Source organism: Phalaenopsis equestris, unplaced genomic scaffold (assembly GCF_001263595.1).
Source record: "Phalaenopsis equestris unplaced genomic scaffold, ASM126359v1 Scaffold001093, whole genome shotgun sequence".
NCBI classification, from domain to species: Eukaryota; Viridiplantae; Streptophyta; class Magnoliopsida; order Asparagales; family Orchidaceae; genus Phalaenopsis; species Phalaenopsis equestris.
This window is the reverse complement of record NW_018165532.1, coordinates 654,427-676,947: the sequence shown is the minus strand read 5'-3', so window position 1 is coordinate 676,947 and position 22,521 is coordinate 654,427. Positions and strand designations below refer to the sequence as shown.

At 34.0% G+C, this 22,521-nt stretch overlaps 1 protein-coding gene across 3 annotated transcripts in view; it reads left to right on the top strand.

The window, feature by feature from the left end:
• Positions 1 to 6,508: 6,508 nt before the first annotated feature.
• LOC110033129 (CBL-interacting protein kinase 24) overlaps positions 6,509 to 22,521 on the top strand; it is a 102,794-nt gene continuing 86,781 nt past the window's right edge. For all 3 annotated transcript variants that reach the window (XM_020737008.1, XM_020737007.1, XM_020737006.1), the window contains exon 1: positions 6,509 to 6,786. In XM_020737008.1, coding sequence (XP_020592667.1) covers positions 6,628 to 6,786 — 159 coding nt within the window. In that variant the 5' untranslated portion in view covers positions 6,509 to 6,627. The remainder of the gene's footprint in view (positions 6,787 to 22,521) is intronic.

The following is a 22,521-nucleotide window of genomic DNA, read 5'->3' as shown; positions in this document are numbered from 1 at the left end:
ATTTTATAAATAATATATATAATAGTTTATTTATTTACATATATGTATCTATCTTTATATATTTTATATAATTATTTTAACATATAATATGTAATGAAAGTTATAAATTTGTATTATATAATATATAATTTATTAAATTTTTTATAAAATTATATATAATATATTATATAATATATAATTTTATAAAATTTTTGAAAATTATATATATATATAACTTTTTTTATTTACATATATGTATCTATATTTATATATTTTATATAAATGAAAGTTATAAATTTGTATTATATAATATAATAATTTAGGGGTTTAGAGTTTATTGTTTATTGTTTATATAATAATTTTATATTTAGGCTTGCGATGTTACTGTTTAATTTTTATTGGGCTTCGTAGCATGTTACATTTTTATTATTCAGGTTGCTTCTATAGATTTGTAGGAGCCTTTAAAATAGAGGACAGTAGGACACCCGGTTTAGGAGTCACCCTATAGCTAGCTACTAACCTAAAAACTGTATATTTATACACACTGAAACCCCTAACCTATGATCGATATATTAAGGAGCTTGAATTATCCTTTTCAGGAAGCGGAGCGAGAAAGCGAGCTGACGGAGGCGACGATCGAGACCACAACAGCGAAGCGAGGGTCGATCTTCAATTGGAATTTTCATAGAATAAATAGCAAACATATAGGAATTCGAGGTAGTTTGCTTAGTACGACATAAATCCTCACTTATGTTTTAGGCCTTGTACCGCTCTATTGTGCATCATAAGTCTTAATTCACTTTAGGATTCTGAGGTTGTCGTTCGGTACGACGTAAATCATTTTATCTTCATAGGTCATTTGCACGATCGATACTGTGCGAGTGTAAATCCTAAATAATGAAATTGACAAGATGAAACATTAAATAACATATCTTCAAAATTAAAGCATAATGGTAGAATAACTGGGAACTCATCAAGTTTCCCCTCGGATCTATGACATCCCATACCTTTCACTCCTTTGACTCTTAAAAAGAATTGTTCATATTTTGAGCTCTTCCCTTTTGATTTTCTTATATTCAACCATAAAAACTTAAACTTTGAAAACTTGAAGACAGATTCACTGATCTTAATCGAAAGTTTTCTTAAGTGATTTTGATCATTTAAGATGTAATTAACTATAGGGGTTTGTTTCTGTAGCAAACTATCTTATTTTATATAAATTTTATAAATGATAAATTAAATTAAAATAAATAATTTAATTTAATTTATTACATTTATATTAATAAATTATATTTTGTAGAATAATATTAATATAATAAACCCTAAATCCTAAACCATAAACCTTAAACCCTAAACAACTAAAATATTGTTGATCTGATATAGAGACAGATAACATATTTTTTTGTTGTATGGTGTTATTCGAAACATATTATTCCATTACTTTTTAAAATTAATTTAAAATTTTTAAGTCTGCTAACTTAATTATGACTAGTACGATGACCCTTAATCCTTATCCACATAATCATTTTTTAATCATATTAATTCAAATAGTGGGTAACAGGTGGAGAAATAGAGAATATTGTGTGAAAACCCAAGAAGGTCACTGAATCCTAGTGATGAATGTGGCGAGGACATGCATACTTAAACAATCAATGATAAACCCAGATTGGCAATGATTGAGTTGCAAAATAAGGACAATCATAAGAATTCAAATTCAGAAATAAAGAAAATTGCTTCTAATAGGAGTTTTGTTGTAAAAGCTACCAGAGGCGACTCGAAGAAGCCTAATAGGCTAACTTGTTTCTTTGATAGGTAATGTTGTGTTTATGAATAACATTGTAAGCTATGATAGAGCAATGTAATGCCCTTAGAAGGAGTTTTAAATGGAGCAGTATGTATGCCTTTATGAATTTCTATCTTTTCATAAACAATTTTAGGCAAGGATGCAATGTTGATTCAAAGAATGATGCCAGCAATTTGCAAAAGGTTGCAACCGTTGAAAGCGATTCAAGGCCTTTTTTCTTTAAATACAATGAGGTAAGTGCTGATGTTGCCTCCATTATCAACAGCTCAGTTTTTTCGTCAATGCGATGACTTTGTGTGATGTTGGGTACTTTTTCAACAAAATGACAAAGCATTTTAGTTAACAAAATTCTAGCACAGTGAAATCCAGCTTCAACTTAATTTTATTTGTTGAGATTTGTATCGAATGTGGGGCTCTAGTTGTAAATAGAAGAAATCTAGAAGTTTTTTTTTTTAAATATTGTGTGGCTCTATATAAGCCTAAATATTAATGAAATGAGGAAGTTTTTAATTGCAAAATCATTTTCAATTCCATTGCTTGCCTGCAAAGCAGTTTCTTTATAATATTGAAGAATTTATTCAGTTAGTTTTTTTAAAATGTGGCTTTTATTGGGTTTCACCAATGCTGTGAAGAGATGGGTGAAATTTGGTGATCTGTTATTATGATGCAATATTTATGAATATAACTCATTTCTTCTTTTTCAGGTGATTGGGTGATATTCACAATTTTTTCTTCTATGTATGCCAAAGGAAACTTATATCTCGGAACTTCGACTTGATTTTGTAAATTGTGCAAGTAAGAGATTTCATGTTTTCTTGGTTTTGAAAATTTTAGATAATAAATGAGAGCATGATTAGTTTAATCAAATTATGAAAATACTTACTCATTTGAAATTTCCTTAAAATTTGTCATTCCCAAACATGCAAGTTGCCACATAAACATGTAAATATTCATTTTATATTAAAATAAGGAATATTGAACTGTAATAATAACAATTGTATTTTTGCAAACCAATAATTATTAGAATAATATTGGAAGACATGCAAAAATATTTTCCAAAGAGGATTTTTGTATCTTCATTTAGGATATAAATTAAATGGTTATAATTTATATTTGAAATTTATAGAGTTTTAAGGAAAAGTTTTTTTTCTTAAATTTTTTTTAATATTTGTATAACATTTGCAAATAAATATAGTTATATCCATCTGAAATTTAATTTAAACTTTATTTGATTCTAATAAAGTATATAACCGAAGTTTTTCAAATGTTTTTCCATTAATTAAAGATAGTGCAATAAATAAAAATTTCATTATATCATTTATTATTTACAAAAATGATCAATTTAATTTTAAATACGATGAAGCTTTTATTTTAATTAATTATTACATCTTTAAATATATAATATTTTTTGATTGATTGTCAGCTTCTATGAAAACTGCTCCACATGAGACTCGTGATATTGCTTTTCTTAGTTTTAAATTAGTATATTGTATTAAATTTAAATTATTGCACATTTTTCTATCATGTTTGTCATGACAATGCATTTCTAGTGCCTTTATATCAGACACTTAAATTTTCATATTTGCGTTTTTATCACTTAAGTTTTTGATATCACTTAAAAATGTTATTGCTATTTATTTTATTTGATATAAAATATATTTTTTCAAGCATAAATTTATAATAAAAAAATATAATAAGTGTAAAAATAAAAATTTTGATTTTAGAAGTGTAAATATATGAAAATTTTATGGTATGTATATAAACATCCCATAATTTAATTATTAGGAGATAATGCATTTCTATCATCTTATTTAGGGGCAGAACTAGTAGTTAAATTGACTATCTAGACCTAATGTAAGAGGGTTACAATGAAAAATAAAATGATATTTTAGGAGGGACGAATGACTAAATTATTCTCTCATATACAAAAAAATATAAATTTGAGAGAGGCAATTGCATCTGCTACCCTTGACCTACTTATGTTTTAATATATAAACCATCTAAATTTTAATTTTTACATATAAATCAACCAATTAACACAAACTAAATAGTATGTAAAAATAAAAATTCAGATCATTAATATATTAATACATATAAATTTTTGTAATTATTAATATTGGGCATTGCCTCTAATCTTCCTAGAACAAACTCGTGGGTGCAGTTCTACAAATATGAGCCACACCACACCGCCCCCACTCCCAAACCCCCACTTCATTCCACACTCTTGGCTGGGCTGGTGGCATTTCTACCTTTGTCCTTCGGGACTGCCGCAACTCATTCACCGTTAAACCGCCCCTCTAAGTGATTGCTCTTCTCCTTTAGTTTTATTTATTTGACCAAGACTTGACAAAGATGTCAATAGTGTGCCAACCGAGGTTATGATGTCATATTTCGTTTGTAACTTCTATTGGTTGAGTGTGGCTTTCTGAACCGATGCAGCACGTGCTCTCGTGCGGGGTTCTATACGTTCTCTTAATTCACTACCTAAGAGGAGCTTTTCTGATGTTGAATCTAGAGATGGATTGAATTCCAATGGCTATAAGGTAGATGGCTTTACATTATTTTCATTGTTAATTTATTATTTATATGTTGTTTTTTTTCTGTATTTATATTATTTTACAGTAGAGATATGTTTTTTAATCACTTAGAAGGTTTCACTTTCCAAGCTCCTATTAAGGGAAACTTTCTTACGATCTATTGGTTATGATGTGGACTGTAGCGATTGTGCTGAGGGTTAAGGGTTGTGGTGTTTGTGTTGAGAGTTGTGTGGGTTGTGATGGTTGTGTCTTGTGGTGTGATGGTTGTGAGATGTGTGTGAAGGTGTGGTTGGTTGTGTTGTGATGTGGTGGTTATGGGTTGTGGTAGCTGTGTTGTGGGTTAGGTGGTTGAAGTTATTAAAGATACACGCCATAACACTTTGACAAACACCACTATATATAGAATGAGTAAGAGAAGGTGTTTATATATCTATCATGTAATGGTTGATTTGTTTCCTTACATAAAAATTTTACTTGAAAAGGAGTTTGACATCGTGATATGTTTGTAAATGGGGCAAAGTTTGGGTGTGTTAAGGTCAAAAAAATGACAAAAAGGTATTTATGAAATAGTAATGACAATTGAATGTGGTTGGAGGTGTTTGTGGTATCTATGTCAGTGTGTGGAGGTTGTGGTTGTCTTTTTCTTTATGTAAGTAATGATGATACTCATCGTTAAGTAAGATGTATATCTTATTTTTTACACTGTTCATCGTTAAGTAAGATGTATATCCTATTTTTTACACTGTTCTAAATTAGATTTTTGCTTCTAGGGTATTAAATATATTGTTATAACAATTCTGTTATAAACGACATTACTACACAGGGGTAGAATGAACGTTTGTCCAGAAACAGTTGTGCTGAGTTATTTTCAAACAACAACAAGCAAGAAGCTGGCTAGCTTATCCATAACAACTCTTGCGCAACAGCTTTCTGGGGCAACTGCTACGTATTAACTTATTAATAAGCTGCATCTGTCCCAAAAAAACTCTAAGGGCCTGTTTGGGGCAGCTTATTGAGAGCGGCGACGGTTTGAAAACGTCGCAATGACGTTTGAATCGTGCGTTCGCCCCAGCGTTTTCGTATCGTTGATACGTGGCAATAAGAGGAATAGTGCCTATCGTGAAAGCTCCGCCCCCTTCGCCTCCCGCGTTCACTCTGTGCGTTAGGGTGGAAAAATCCTGTCGTGCCCCTCTTCGGTCCCCCTCTCCCTTGCCGCATCACTTCAGGGATCGAAGATCCTCTCCCTCGCCGCATCGCCTCAAGGATCGCAGATTTGTGAGATCCCGCTTGGTCCCCCTTTCGCTCGCCGCATCGCCTCTCATCACCGAGATCCCGCTCGTGCGGTAGCCCTTCCCGCTCGAGATCCCGTTCAAGCATATCATCCGCACCATCCTGCGGGATCCTTCGCAGATCTGCCCCTCCCTTCTCATGAGAATCGCAGGTATACAGACCAGATGTCCCGTGAGAATCGCAGGGGACAACATCTTTCATTAGCTTTCTTTCATTAGCTTCTCATTTCGCTTCTCATTTCTAGCTGCTGATGGTTTTCATTGCTTTGTTTTGTTTCATTTCTTGTCTAACTGACCAAGTTCAACTTTCACATGCCTTCTTTTGTCTGTTGTTTACTCTGCTTGGCCTTCTTGTCTCTACAATCTCACATTAATGTGGTTTTCATTAGATTCTTTTGTCGCTTGGTTTTCATTGCTTGGTTAACGATAATGACTTTACTTTCATAATCAGATAGGGACAAAAATGTCATTTATACAGCCATAACTACCAATAACCTATTTTGGATAAGCTGCCACAAACAACAAGTCAAATTCATGTGATAATCTGCAGATTATCAAATTATCAGAATAATCTGTTTATCATAAATAATCAACAACTTGCCCAAACAAACCCTAACTCTCAGCTTTTATTTCTACAAGCGATTGTCTTTATTTTTTTGAGATAATTACATACAGAGTAATTAAAACATTGATATTTATAAATCAACACTTAGGTGGCTTTTTAAATTATTGAATCGATGCATTTATGCGTCATGTGAATTTGATGAAAATGAAAAATATGAGTTAAGATTTTATCATTCATTTTCAGTGAGAATTAATAAAAAAAAGGACAAAAGGGGATCTTGATTTGTAAATAACAATAAATGTAATATTATGTAATTGCCCCTTTCATACTTTTAGGTCAACTCGTAACAATTCCCCGCAACGCTCGTTTCCTCCCTCGGTTGGGGTTGCCTCGGCTCCGTTAAACATTTCAACTTTTCCAGATGCTAACGAGCGAGGAAACATCATCGCAGAAATGGTTATGAGGAAAGTTGGCAAATATGAGGTCGGGAGAACCATTGGAGAGGGTACCTTTGCCAAGGTTAAGTTTGCAAGAAATACCGAGACTGGAGAGGCCGTTGCCATGAAAGTCCTCGCCAAAAGCACGATCCTAAAGCATAGGATGGTTAATCAGGTTTGTACCTTTTTTTTCGCATTTTTATTTTATTAAGAGTTTAAGCTTTTTTGCATGTGCCAACTGGTCTGTAGTTTGAACTGGTTAAAACATGAAAACATATCCTTCTATGTCAGGGGACATCTGTTGGTGTTTTTGGGAGTTCTGAAATCTTTTAATTCGAAAGAAAAACTTAATTTTTTTTGATATCCTTATGAACTGTTTCCTCTTAATAACCTGATTATTCTCACAATTTTTTTTTTCAACGAACTTTGCGGGATATGTCAGGTTTCTCTTTCTCTACCAGTCTCTCTCCCTCTCTCTCTCTCTCATCCCTATACGTAAATCAAACTCGAATCTACAATAATTTGTACCAGTTACGATTCAAGTCCATTCATTTAAACGATAAAAACATAATTAAGTAATCATCACTGATCTTCCTCTCCTTTGCCCACATATTCTTCATCTCCATTACGTAGAATTCTCATCTTCTTCCTCTATCCCATCATCTTCCTTTTTCTATTGGATAGCAATTGAAACTAGTACATATGACTTATAGTTGTCCTTGATGTTGATGAACTATCTTTTTTGTTTTTGTTTTTGCTGGCTAAATCTCAAAGAATTTGTGATCAAACGCTTGCCTCTTCAATTTGTCTTCACATGTAGCCATCATAACTAGAACATTCCTCTCTAGCTTCCTCCATTTAATTAACCAATCACAACTCTCTTTAATGTGAAAATGAGAACATCTATTGAGATCAATCTACATTCTACAACTTGATTATATTTGTTGAACGCATGGTCCTTAAATTTTGTTAAAACCCATTTCTCCTCTTATCCAAATTTGCGAAGTTGTATAGATTCAATTATCATCATCATTGTTATCATGAGTAGCCTTATACCAACTATTTGGCATCAGCTTTATAAGCCTCATTTTACATTTGTTCATGCAAAATGCTACCTGAGACTTAAACTTTTTCTTTGTAAGTTATTTTGAATATTAAACTTATCCTCGTGGCCTTAGATGATATGCCCCTTTAAGATCAATAAAAGTTATATAGAATTTTTTTTTCCTTGTTCTACTTTTTCACTACTTATCTTAACAACACATTTTCTTTCATAATAAATAATCTTTTTTGTATGAAACTAAATTTTTTTTTGAAATTAACATAGTTTTTTAAATTTAGATTTCATTATTCTCTCTTATAACCTCTTTGTGCGTTTCATAAGTTTGATCATATCTTGAGCATTCTCTTTATTCTTAAATAATGGTATCAATTTCCTTTTTTTCCACTCATTTGATATCGTCTCAATCTTCAAAATCTTATTGAAAAGCTTTATTAACTTAACCGATGTTGTATCTCCCATAAATATCCAATTTCTTAATGACTTTCTCTTTGAAATATCTTGCTTTAGCTTTTTCATGTCTCCTTTATCTTCTTTAATGGTAAGCCTATTAGTCAAATCATCAAAATATGTAAACTTTTGCTCTTCTCACTTCATTCTTTGCTAAACTTCGAACTTATAGTTTTTACAAACCTTATTGTCCCTTTTAAAAAACCATTTCTTGTCCTTAAAATAACTTTTTGAACATCTCTTTTGTGCCACCTTTCTTCTTATTATCTTAAAAATTAGAACGAGAAGTGATTATATTAGCAAATGGAAATTTTAATTATTTAATTTTGTTCTTTTGTTTTGTGGAAAAAAGATGAGAAGTTGCACATAAATTGGTGGAGAGAAAATAAATTAAAAAATATTCTTTAATTATAAAATTAAAATTAACTATGTAGCATGAAATTCTATTATTTATGGATTGCTGGATTAATTTATATGGAAAAATACTGTATATAGATTAGTGGATTGTTATTGATGGAAATATGCTATCCATGAATTATTGGGCTTATTGTAGACGCAACGATGTTACTCATAAATTTAAGATTATGCCAACACTCATGAGCTAGGTTATATATATATTGATCATGACTAACTTATTAATTAGGTTATCAAATCTCTTTATGAATAAAAAATTAGTGAGCATGTCTATAGTTTGAGAGTCTTTTGGAAGATAATTTTGCTGGACTAGTCCATTTCAATTTTTTTGAGATGAAAGATTGGTTCATCTCAACGTGTTTAATTCTTTGGTGATGAATATGATTTTTTATGCTTTACTTATAGTGTTTTGGCTGTTCACAGTACACTTTTTGAGATTTTCTTTGATGTAATAGTTTGATTTTTTTAAAAATCATTTTATTTGTATTTCATTACAAATATTAAGCTCCATTGCTTACATTTAACTTTGACACTGCTTCTTCATACCAAAAAAAAAAAAAAAAAAAAAAAAAAAAATTTTCTTATTTTTTTTATACTTTTCTATTCAATGAGGTTTCCCCATATGTAAGCATAATAGCCGGAGGTGGATCTTCAGTTTGATGCATCTCTGCCCAATCAACTTAAGTGATAATTTTGTTTCTTTTTATTGGATGATATTTTGATAATATTTCTTTCTAGTATCACTGTAGGATGCCCTAGAATATAGTTAATAGATTTCATATAGTCTTTAGTTGGATAGCTCATGTATAGTCTTTCATCCTTGATGAGAACTCAATGTCAGGATGAGTGAGAGAGAGGTAAATGAATTTGCCCACAAAGTGTTGATATCTACTTTTTTTAAGAACCAAATTATTATTGGTGATTCCAATTTTTTCATTGGTTTTGTTTAAGTTTTCGTTAGCTAACATCTTTGCATTCTTGTTTATTGAAGCAGATCAAGAATATAGTTTCTTTAGAAAATAATGATATCTTATTTTGGTTATGTTATTTTCGTTAAAAAGAAATTTTAATATTTTTTACTTCTATTTTTTTGCTAGAAACTCTTTTAGTATTTTTCTTATGATTAGAGTACCTTTTTTGTTTTAGAAGAGCGCTTGATAAAGAGTGTGATTAACTTGAGTGTAATCATATATTTTGGGAATTTGCCAAACTTGGCATGAGGGGGTTGTTTGAGGCTATAGCTTTTATAAGTTTGCATATATCTAATGTTTCAGTCTAGCGGCAATCTTCATGTATATTTTCTCCTTATGATCCCCATTAAGAGAAGTATTTCCAATCCAAATTTATCACAAGAGAGCAGAACTCGAATTTTGTTTTGGTAATGGGAGAGAAAATTTCTTGATAGTAAATACTATATTGATTAGTTGTACGTTGTAATAATTCTGGCGTTAAATTTATCTATGCTTCCATCTACTTAATATTTGATTATAGAGATTCATTTACGTGCAAATTGTTTTTTCTTTTGGAAAAGTTTAGAAATTGCCTATGTAAGTTTTGGATTTCTTTCGTTATGAATTTCTTCCACTTGCTTTTGAGAACATTGTTTGAAATTATTTTTTTACAAAGATAATTGATAAAAGCATGAATCCAAATGAAAGCCTTTTATACATGATGAAATCATAAATTAGGTGTTTGATGCATGATCTCACCTTTTTCCTTAGTAGGATAGTGTTGTCATCTATGGATTTATTTTCACTAGTTTGTACTTTATTAAAGATATATTTATTAGAAGTTATATTAGGAAATAATTTATTCCTCTTAGAAGTTATGAGGATTAGATTTATTTCCTTATATTGAATTTATTTCATTCCTATTTTTTGCATTTCTATTTTGTGCTTTCTTATTTTTTGTTAATTATTTTATCTCCAAGTAATTACTTGGAATTGATTAATATGAGATATAAGTGTTTTATGTTTCCTTTCATGTTATTTTTTTTTCTTGTTTTTGCTATTCTTGGATTCATGTAAGAGTGTTTATATCCCATTTTCATATCAATAAAATAATTTTCTGATGAATTCTAAAAATCAATAATATGTGATTGTTTTTTTTCTTTTTTCGCTTAGTATAGACAAAAAGCTTATTTTGCATAGATTGAGTGTATTGACAAGATGATGATATGAACCGACACAGATTTCCACACATAAATTAGGGAAATTAATATTTTATCTCAAGCTCATCAAACACTCATGACAAATACAAAGATAAGCACCAATAATTCGAGAGGTGGGCGATCTTTCCCAATTCTTATAATTGGAGGTAGGAAATCTCTCATAAACCCTAACCTTAATATACAAGACCCAATCTCTTGCATAAACCCAACCCTAAACATATTATTCATGTTTATATTAAATGATAATGAATGACAAAAGACAAAATTGCCCTTAGCACACAAAAGACAAAATTGCTCTTAGGCTAGGCACCAACGTAATAATACTCCCCTCCCATAAGACACCTTATTCTCGAGGTGGAAAAAAGTGAGGATGTTTCTCCTCTACCACATCCGTCTGTTTCTTCATCTTTTGCCTCATTGTCACACACTGTGAGAACCTGTAATGTTCGATTCTTGCAACGATGTCTTGCAAAAAACTTCTCATCACATCGAAAACATAATCCTTTTGGCTCTCCTGAACCTTTATCTCTGTAATACGTTTGAGTGTCTCCCTCGATTGTGGCCCTGTATTCCTGTCCTGTGGAGCCTTTTTAGCTCCGAACTTCCACTGTTTGAACTTTTTTTTATCATTATAGTTGTTGAAGTTCGGTATGGGTGCTCCACCAGTTCTACTCCTATTAGCCTGTTTCATTGCATTTTTATCTTCAATCATCTGTGCTAATTCCATAGTTTCTTCCAATTCTTGTCATCTCAGCAGGCAAAGTAATGCTCGAGTCACAGGCCTCAACTCTTTCATGAAGTTCCTTTCTAACACTTCTTTTGATATTCCTCTCAAATGACCAGATAACATTTCAAATTTCTCCCTATACTTCTTGATGGATCCTTTTTAGACCAATGTAAAGAGTTGTTCGTGTAAATTCCCTTCCTTTGTGGTTCAGAAGCGCTCCAACGATGAAACTTGAACTCTTCTCATATCCAGATTGGTTGACGTTGTTTCCTCTATTGATACCATGCTAGAGCCTTTCCTTCGAAACGTAAAGCCGCCGCCATAAAATTTTTTCTTACCATCAACCTATTAATAACAAAGTATCTCTCCATATTACAAACCTAACCACAAACATCCTCTGCCTCCTCGTCACGCACAGATGATTAGGGAGTTAGTTTCACTGATGGGGCTTCATTAGATTGGATGTATTGATAAGGTAATAAGGAAGTCAGATTCCAGTGTAACTTCAATAAGTGGATTGAAAGGAAATGAGAAACAATCATTGTTGATGGGTTTGATGAGAGTGGATTCTGCATGATCAAATAATTAAGCTCCAAATTTTAAACGTTTTTTCTTAGAATTATAAATTTTTTAGTGACTAAAAAATTAAATTTGTACCCTTTTTGAGTGGGGAGTATCCCATAAAGTTTTTATTTGTGGATTGATAGTTTTATGCTAAGAATGAATGTGAATCAATATTGAATATCAAAAGCGTTTGGAGGAATAAATAAAATATTTTTTATATTGAGAAATGTATATAAAATTGTTAGAGCAAAGATTAAAAATTTAAGTATTACTGAGGCTTTTCTATTAATGACATATGTAGCTGCTTGAATAACTCCATAGAAATACACGTGAACATTTATGAAAAATAATTGTGATCTAGCTACTTCTATGAGGTAAGCATTTTTTTTTTCCAATACACTTGAGTTTTGGTAGATAATTCCTTGATCTAGGAGATAAATTCAAAATATTCTTTGAATTTACGATTTTTAGAACTTCAACTTTTTTACTTAAATTGAGTTTGGGCCATTGTGATGAAATATTTAAAATGTATCTCACTTTGAAGTTTTATTTCTTAGGAAAACTCGAGTTAGACAAGTATGATTGTTGATGAAAGAAATAAACCATCAACTCTACAAATATTTTTTAGTCTTGATGATCCTGAGACATGACTACGAATTAAAATAAAAGGCTGGGAAGGTTTGTAGGTTTGATAAAGATATGAATTATAGGTTTGTTTAGCCAGTGACAAAGTTCAAACCAAATATTCTTTGAATTTTTATTGGTGAATACATAAGTACCTAATTTATCAAGATATGTAAAATTTGAATGTTCTAATTGATTATGCTAAAGCCAAACTTCATTATTGTTATTTAAAGTGTATTTGAATTTAAAGTGTATTTGAATTTAAAGTGGTTTTGAAGGTTGAGTCCTAAACACATCTTTGCATTGTGAATTATTTTTATTGAGTTTTAGTCTTAAAATAGAAAAGATTAGGCTAGAAATTAAGTCATTAACATCGTAATTTCTATCTTAACTGACGTTGCTAATTGATATTAAGTTGTAATTTATGTTAGATATTAAGTTCGTATAGTCAAAATTTGTATCTTCTAAGAGAATGATAACCTATTTTAACCAATTTGAATAATGGCTCATTGACATAATAATTTTTATAGTGTGAATTATAATTATGAAATATATGACCTTACGCTTTTCATTCTAATATTTGAGTATTTTTTTCTTCATGTTTGTATTGATGGTATCTAAATATTTAAATTTTAAGCAACCAAGCTTTCTGATACCAGAGAGCTAAACGACAATAGAAAAATAATATTATTGTCGAATTCAAATAGAAACTTACAATTAAACACACATGAAATCTAAAATTGCAACAATTGATAACATAAACTCAAACTAGGGTGGATCTGAGGGTGTTGGAGGTGATTGGCGAGGGTTTGTAAGGTGGCGGGATGGTGGATAATGTGGTTGGCAAGTAGAAAACACCAATGCAATGGTTTCCTGTGTTCTAGACAGCAAGCACACAACAGTATCAATGCGGAACGACAGTCCGAGCTGATGATAGCAAAGAGGGAAGACTGGAACAACAACAACAGTGAAAAAGGAGGGCCGGAATGGCATGACAGCGAGGATGGAGGGTTGGAACAGTGATGTGGGAAGCGGTTGACTGCTGGACAGCAAAAGGAAGGCTGTCCTGGGCGTTAGTGGTGGGGAAAATGGGTGTAAATCGATGAAACCACAGGAAAACAGCAAAAGGAGGCTGTTATGGACAGCTGAAGCAGAGTAGGGGATCCTGGGAGCGATGTGGGGACGATGCGAAGTAGGATATGGAAGAGAATTACCATCTCGGGAGCGAGATATAGATGGAGCATGACTTGAATCTTCAGATATAGCCCTGGACGGGAAACAGAGATGCTGACGGTTGTCTCGAACAAACTCTCGCAAAACCTAAATCTAGATTCTCATGATAACAACTTTATAATAATAGGATAATTAGGAGTGACCCAAGAGGACTAACTGACTCCACTATAATGACAATACTTGAACCAGTTCGGTCCAGGCACGAATGCAGAATCCCGCTCTCCGCCGTGGGAAATCCCACACAGGGATAGACCCTGCACCACTTATTCTAATGATGTTACTAAATAAAATTTGGTAGGGACAATACTAGGTTGTCTTTGGTTTGCATTTCGGATGATTGACAGAGGAAGGAGAGTGCTATTTAAATTTTTTTTTTTGTGTTTTTTTTTCGGATATGGATTTTCCATTTTGATGCTAATTGTCTGCATTTAAAGTGCTAACTTCATGGCAGCTGTGTGTTTTCTGTCCTAAAGGGTCTTTCACATGTGCATTGGTTATTCTTGTTAGATGAAGATTGGCTTCTAGGGTTGGTGAATTAATTGTCAACTTGGAAAATATACTCCATGGTAGGGGTAAAGGTTAAGTTTGTGAGCTAAAGCTCAAGTTCATGAGATGTGTAAGTGAGCTAAAGCTAATTTGAACTCAACTCGTTTTTTAGCTCACGATTCAAGCTTTTATCAAGTCATGAAGTCTACCTCATATTAATGCTCTTACAGTAAAGCTTAAGTTTGTGTTGAACTTGACATGGTTAATTGATTCACTAGTCTGCTCGATTAAATTTTAATTTTTTTATTCATATTTCTTCTCTATAGTTTGATTTAGAGCAGATTGCAACTAATCAAATCCACACGTCTCACGAATTGCTTTAACTTATCTAATCCTACATTCAGTTTATAGCAAGTCTCCCAAAATTTCAAATACACTGTTTTGCTTAGAACTTGTCAAATTCACATCTCACAAACTCTTTTTCTGTTGCCTGTGACTAAATTTATTCTTATTTTGCGTTAAAATGTGGTAAGTTAAACATAAGTAAGAGGATAAACAATTATCAAAGAAAAAACAAATTTGGAAACGTGTGTTTAATTTTGAAATTTAGAATTAACTACATAGTAGAAATGATACGATGCTATTTATAGATTGCTAGAAGCCTGTAAGCAGAAACCTACTATACATCGGTTGCTAGATTCTTATAGATGGAAAACTGCTTGCCACAGATTTCTGTGATGGAAAGTTGCTGTTTATGGATTTGGAATTATTTCTCTACTGGACAATTTAATTCTTGACTTTTCTTATGATGATTTTTTCAAGAAACTGTCTTAAGACATCGATTGATAATTGGAAACAGTACAATTAAGGTTCTATCAACCCAAATGTGCTCCAAATTGTAACACAACTACAAATTCTTGCAACTAGGATGTAAAAATATGTATATCAGATTATAGTTATCAAACACTATTTGGGTTTTGATTTCAGGACAATTCAAGAAGGTCTGGAAAACTGGCCTTTTCTGTCTTTGCCTTTCAATTTCAGCTTGCAAAGCAGTGGCCAACAATCATCCCAATGGAGTTATGACTTACCAGCATTTCCATCTTTCCCATGCAATTTAATTATGAGCTCCATCTCTTTTAAATAGGAAAACTACACCAATATGACTGCCTTTATGACCACGAAGGAGAAAAAGGAGTTGATCAAATGTACTACATAAATCAGGAAAAAATATTTGAATAAAATATGGGAAACAGAGATCATGCTTGAGACTTTAGGGATTTAAGAAATCGGATGATCTTGCCGTTCATAAGTTGCTTGAAATAGTTCCATGTAAGTGATTGATGCTTGAATCATCCCTAGCTTCTCTTTTCCTTGTTAAAACTGCTCAATCAAGAAAACGAAAGAGTAGTTAACTATTCTCCTGAAAAGCATTTAATAGTAAGTATGAAATGTAGACAGAGAACCTGCTAAAGATGGAATTTTGGATATTCTTTGGGTATTCTGCACAGTTGCGTCCTCTCTAAACTTTCTTCTTGCCAAAGTGACTTCCTTTCTCAACCAACTGCCCAGTCTAGACACCTTCTGTAAGGCACTTCTAATCAAACCTTGAATTCTTACGACAAGATTTAATTGCAGCACCGTAGACAGCTATCAGAGAGTTTTCCAGAGTTTTAACAACATTGATTTTGGTGGATTCGAGAACTTCAATACAATCATGTTTCTCCTCCACCTCTACAAATTTGGGAAATTCATCCCAAAACAGCAAAATCCTTCATTTCAAGATAACCTGAAAACTAAATCTCAAAAAACATCCTCAACTCGCCTTTGGTAGGGGTATTATAGGCAACCCCTATTAAGATGTAAATTATTGCATGGCTCATAATAAAAGTGATTTAGAGATTATTGAATTAATTTCAGCTTGTTCCTTAAATCGTCATTCATAGGCATCAAAACCACCATCTTTCTTTCACATTCTAAGGCATAAGCACTCTTGCTACCATCATAGATAGCATCCGGTTGAATAATCATTCATAGGCATCAAAACCACCATCTTTCTTTCACATTCTAAGGCATAAGCACTCTTGCTACCATCATAGATAGCATCCGGTTGAATAACCATGATCATTATAAGAGTAGGTGACAGGTATCCACAAGAAATACATCACACTAAATCTCTTCTCGTAATTTCTTTCCTATAGAAATTTTCACTGAATGATGCTTTGTCTTTGAGTTTACTTTTTTTATAAAGCCATGATAATTTGTGAAGTGTAGAGTGCTCTTGGGTAGTTACATTTAAATTTTAAACCATATGGCTATTGACAACATTCTCACAAATTTCTATATTAATGATTATATTGCATGCTTTCTCCTGTATGAAAGATGTGTCGATGACAATCAGACTTTGGATATGTAGCAGTACTCAAAAACCTTTGAAATAATAATAAAAATCTTCATCGTTCTCCTACTTAATTGTTTTCATTGTTATCATCAAGGGTATTTTCTCTTTTCTTTCTTGAGTAGTCAGTTTGGTAATTTGATGCAATATGTCTAAATCCTAGGCATCAAAAGTATTCTATGATTGAACACTTATTATTTGAAATGTTAGTTTTATTACATGTTGAATGTGGAGCCCGATCCAAATAAAAAAAAAGGAGAAAAGGTGGGGCAAATTAACAGTTCTTGCCAAAAGCTTTGTTGAAAAGCCGCACCTCCTCACTTCTCCTCTAACCGGTCCCGCCTTTCTTAAATGCAAGCAAAAGATAGAAGGAAATATTACTTCTGGCGTGTAAAAGATTTCAGGGCTCCCTTTTGTTTTGTTTTTTCTTCTCCTGTGGCTTACGGTGGAGAGAGAAGAGAGAGGAAGAGAGAGCTTTTGCTTGCGGTGAAGACAAGAAGAGGGAGCTGTTGCTTGTGGTGAAGACTTCTCTTTTCTTTGTGGCTTCTCTTCTTGGGTGACTCTCGGGTAGAGAGAGAGAGGAAGAGAGATAAAGTTGTTTCTTATAATCGTCGAGACGATCGACGACGGTGTAATTCCTCAAGTAATAAAATCCTCTGCAACTTCGTGGACTTAGGCAATTTTTCGAACCACGTAAATTTGTGTGTTTTTTTGTGCGAATTTTTCTCGTTCCTATTTTTTGCTTTCTTCGCTGATCGTTTTATATATACCACAACATTAAATTCAGATGTTTGTATACCACCAGGAAAGTTATTTTAGGAGGCACGTTGTGGGTGTCATCATGGGTTTCTTTAATCAATATTATGAAATTTGTATCCTAAATCAGAAGAAAAATTCTTAAGGTTGGCCAATCATCCTACCATTCCTATAGCTAATTTAGTGATATTATTTAACATCGAATACTGTTGTAATTGTGTAATATTTGCAATTTTAGGATGCAAACCAACGATGATTCGGGCAATGATATGCTCTTGGGCTCAACGATATTACAACTTCAGTTCAACTATATATTTTCCAACAGACTTTTGGTGAGGTCTCTTACTCTTCTTATAGTCTAGGATTTAGCCTTAGGGTTTTCTACCGACTCTCTTAGAGGACTAGTCTGAGACCTGCACCAACTAGAAATTCGAGTCACTTCTTGACTCACAGTTTCATGTGACCAGTTCTAAATCCTCAACGATTATTTGAGTCGATTAAAACCAGCGCAATGAAGCTCGAGTCGAGTACCCATAGGATCTAAAGCCTTAGGAAACCTTTCGCGTCGTCTGCGCACACTCACGATGCACAAATACCACAATTCACGCATCGATGCACTAAATTATCGAAATTCACATCACCTGCACCCGTAGGAGGCTCTACCATCGATCATGAGCGATAATTTTAAAGAAATTTGAATTTGACGCGTTTTCGACCTGACCGCCGACGAAGTCGTCCGAACGACCCCGAATGACGAAACGAACTACGCCTACGCGTCTGAAACGTCAAATTTAGCTAGGAAGGACTCCTACTTCGACATGATTTTGTGCACGAGTGAGAGATGCGCAAATCGAGCAAATTTAAATATCATATATATTATGGAGGGGTTATATTTGTGTTATATAGTCGGATAGGGAGGAGTTTATTTTGCTAAATCTCTAATTCACACTCATGCACACTACCTGCCCATTCGATCGAGCCTTCTCCATTCGGCCTAAGAGGGGCCCGTCCGTCGAGCCCTAATCGCTCCTCACTCTCTTTCCCGCTTCTTCTCACTCGTTGACCTCTTGCTCTGCGCCTGACACCCTCTGTCTGAGAATATTCTTCCTGAGACCATCGGCTGCCCTGCTCTATCCTCCTTCCCAAAACTCCCCATCCTCCGGCGAACGCTCCTCATCTTTGAGACGAGGCCACGACTCACGACTCTCTCTCGATCTGGCAGCCGAAGTCTCCTCTTTACTCCTTTGCGCTGGACCTAGCTATCTCCCTCTTTCGCTCTTCCTCTCCTCCCCTCCTCTGCTATAAAGACCCTGTTGGGGGAGAGTTGAGAGGTTACAAATTTTGGGAGCTTGGGGAGACTCTGCGGAAATTGTTTTTCGACTAGGTGCTTGTGAGCTTGAAGTTTGGGAGTGCTGTGGCTTTCCTTTGTTGTTTACAAAGGCCCAAGCAAGGTATGTTTCCTCTCTTCTGCTCTTCTTCTCTGCTCGACATAGGCTGGACATGGGTTTGAGCGAGTTTCTTCGTTTCTAAAAAAAAAGGGAGAGAATATATATATAGATGCAGGTAGTTGTTTGCCTTAGCTGGTATCTCATGTTAAGCTTGCTATCAGTTGGTAGGCTTTTAGGGATCCTGTTGGGTCTGTTTTAAATGCTTCATGCTATTTAGCTAAGGATGTTAGGCTTGCAAAAGACGTGGTTCAGCTCTTACGTATGTACAAATTTTCTTCTTGTGTTCTTATCAAATTTATATCTTGACATTGAGGCTTGAGGGTTGTTTTAGCTTCTTGGGCTGCGGTTTTCTTTGCTGTGTTGGTTTAACATTGGAGCTTAAGGGCTGTTTTAGCCTCCTGGGCTGCTGTTTTCTTTGTTGTGTTGAGGCTTGAGGGTTGTTTTAGCCTCATGGGCTGCGGTTTTCTTTGCTATGTTGGTTTAACATTGAAGCTTTTGCAAATTTTACTTTGGGGGTTTTGTTTTGAGCTCTTCTGTTGCCCCCTATTCGAAGCATATTCAGGTGGCTCTCATTCAATTTTTTGGGCTTTTGGAGGTTTGGCTTTGGGGCTCTGTTTACTGTCTCTTTGTTGCCTCTTCTATTTAAATCATATGAGGGTGTTTATATTTATGGTGGAATTGCTGATTCTTTGGCGTATTTTCTTCTTGGTTAATGGTTCTATTGGAGAACCTTATTGGGCTTTTCTCGTGAGCATGGGCTACTGTCTTGTTACCCCCTTCCCCTGCTGTCCTTGACTGTGGGCATTTTTTTTGGTTTGCTCCCTGCCTGTGAGCATCCCAACTGGGTTTCTTGTGTCCTGCTTGGCTGTTCCTTGCTGCCCCTACCCGAAACATGCAGTTTGGACATTCTTTGTGTTTGTTTTGATTGTGCCTTTGCCGCCCCTACTTGAAATATGCAGTTTGGGCATTCTTTGTGTTGATTTTAGTGATCTTCTTGCTGTCCCTATACAAAATCCACAGTTTGGGCTCTCTTGGTGTTGGTTGGTGGCTCCCCTGCTGCCCCCCAGCCCTGAGCATCTATTTGGCTATTTGGTTCCCCTGCTGCCCTTAGCTGTGGGGCCTTGTTATGGCTGCTTATCCTGACTGCCCCTACCCGAGAGCATCTATATGGTTTCCTTTTTTGTGTTGGCTGGCTGGCCGTACCCGAGAATGCTTGTATGGGTTCATACCTCATGGAAGCTTTAGTTTGAGGGCTTGAAATATTTTAATCCTTATGTTTGGAAGAATTTAGATGTCCCTTTTCGAGGACGATCTATTAAAGAATTCAGAGCCTAATCCTCTTGGCCAGATTGATTGCATTAAAAGAAAAGAGAAAAAAAGAGAGAATCCTTTTGGTATTTGGAGAAAGTTTAGTTGTGACTTGGAAACTTCTGGATTGTGCCTTCCGGGGATGTCCTTGGCTAGCATTGGTGAGTATGCCCTATTTCATTGCGCATTCGAGGAGACCCACCTGTTGAATATTTTAGGTTAACCATCCTACCGCTTTGACTTTCCTTTCTAAATTAATTTTTGGAGGCGGGTTAATCTTCTTTTAATTTTTTATTTCTTGCTTTTCGGTTTACTTTTCTTGCTTTTCGGTTTGAGTTTTAGGCGCTTATGTCCGAAACATAAGTGTGCATATATATCATCTGTTATATATGAAACCAGCAAGCAAGGTCGTAAGTTGGATGGTCTTTTTTTGGGTTTTAGACCTTGATGATAAAAAATTCGGTGGTAGAGCGGAATAATATTCATCCTACGACATCGAGATCCAATCCAGGGACCCGATGAATTGTAGGATGACAATATTATTCATCGACACCAGACTAGCAGGACACCCTTGCCTTCTTAGGTCGTTTGTGGTCTTAGACTTGTGGACAATCATATTTTATAAAAAATGATAAGAATATATACGATAAGAATTAATACGCTATTTACAAAAGTATTTTGACTACAAAAATAGATATTATTTTCTCTTACATGCATCCAAAAATATAAATTTGAAGTAATATAATTCGGTTTTCCATTTGTCAATTGCCGGTGTCGGGCTAAGGAGTACCCTCTCAAGTTGGTAGAGTGGGACACCTATTCTAGATGAATGTATAACTCTATACATACGAGTGACCGATAGTTGCCTTTAGAGTCCCTTGAGAATACCTATGTTTGAGCCTAGCCCAACCCGAATGCTTACGACTTTCTTTTTTTTCTTGGATTTTTGCGCGTTTTCCAACGATTTTGTTGAGATTTTTGTAGAGCAATCGTGATTTTCTCCAAATTTTTCTCGTGTTTTCGACGGTTTCTTCGAGTTATCGTGGGTCATCTGGCGCTTTTTTTTAAGTTTTTTCAGGTGTCGCAGACCCGCCAAGTATACAGGTTTGTTTTACATTTACAGCGTTTACTTTTATTATTGCACACTTTACTGCATATACACATAGTTCATTCCTGCAATATTGTTGTTCACTGATTACTACGTTTCGTAGAATGTTCCCTTTTATAATTCATGTTGCTTCTATAAACTTGCAGGGGATTTTTAGGTTAGAGGACAGTAGGACACTCGGTTTAAGAGGTACCCCGTGGCGAGCCCCTGACCTAATAACTGTACATTTATACACACCACAATCCCGAACTTATGATCGATTTATTGAGGAACTTAGAGTAGTTTTTTCCTAGAAGCGGATTGTGGAAGCAAGCGGACGGGGAGCGACGATCGAGACTAAGACAACCAGGTGTAGGATGTCTCTTTAGAGTTAAGATCCAATCGTAGGATAGTTGAAGTGTTATCTGGGCTTCCCTGGGATCTGTGACATCTCCCACCTCTCACTCCATTAACTCCTGAAAATAACTATTCCTCTTTTGAACCCTTTCCATTTGATTTTCTTATATTTAACCTTAGAAACCTAAACCTTGCAATCTTGAAGACAAAACCACTGATCTTAATTGAGAGTATTTTTAAGTAATTTCTATTGTCTAAATCCTAAACCCTAAACCCTTTTCAAAATTAAAATATTATTTTCTGAAATTATAATCTCTCTCTCTCTCACACACACACACACACACACACACACACACACACACACACACACACACACACACACACACACATATATATATATATATAAACCTGCTAGGATGGTTTTGTTAATTTTTCTATCAGCATATATTCTCCAAGATCTATCTTTCTTTTGTTGTTAGTTGCAAAAGATGGATAATTGAATATTTATACCTTACCTATCTTATCTATTTTATGTAATTACAACATTCCATTTAGTTTTTCCACATGAAAAATTTATTAAAAAAATAATTAATTGTATTTTCTGAAGTTTGATAATGAATATATTTCTAAAATAATATTTGTGTAATTTTAATTTCCAAGTAAAGAATAAGTTTTGATCCCTGATTAGTACATGCATATTCTGAGAACCTAATGTTTTTAATCTTATTATTGTAACGATATCATTCATGCTTTTGGTAGATTTTAACATTGCTTGGGTATGATACCTACTATGTGTGAACTTGTACATATGCCTTTTTTTGTTAAATT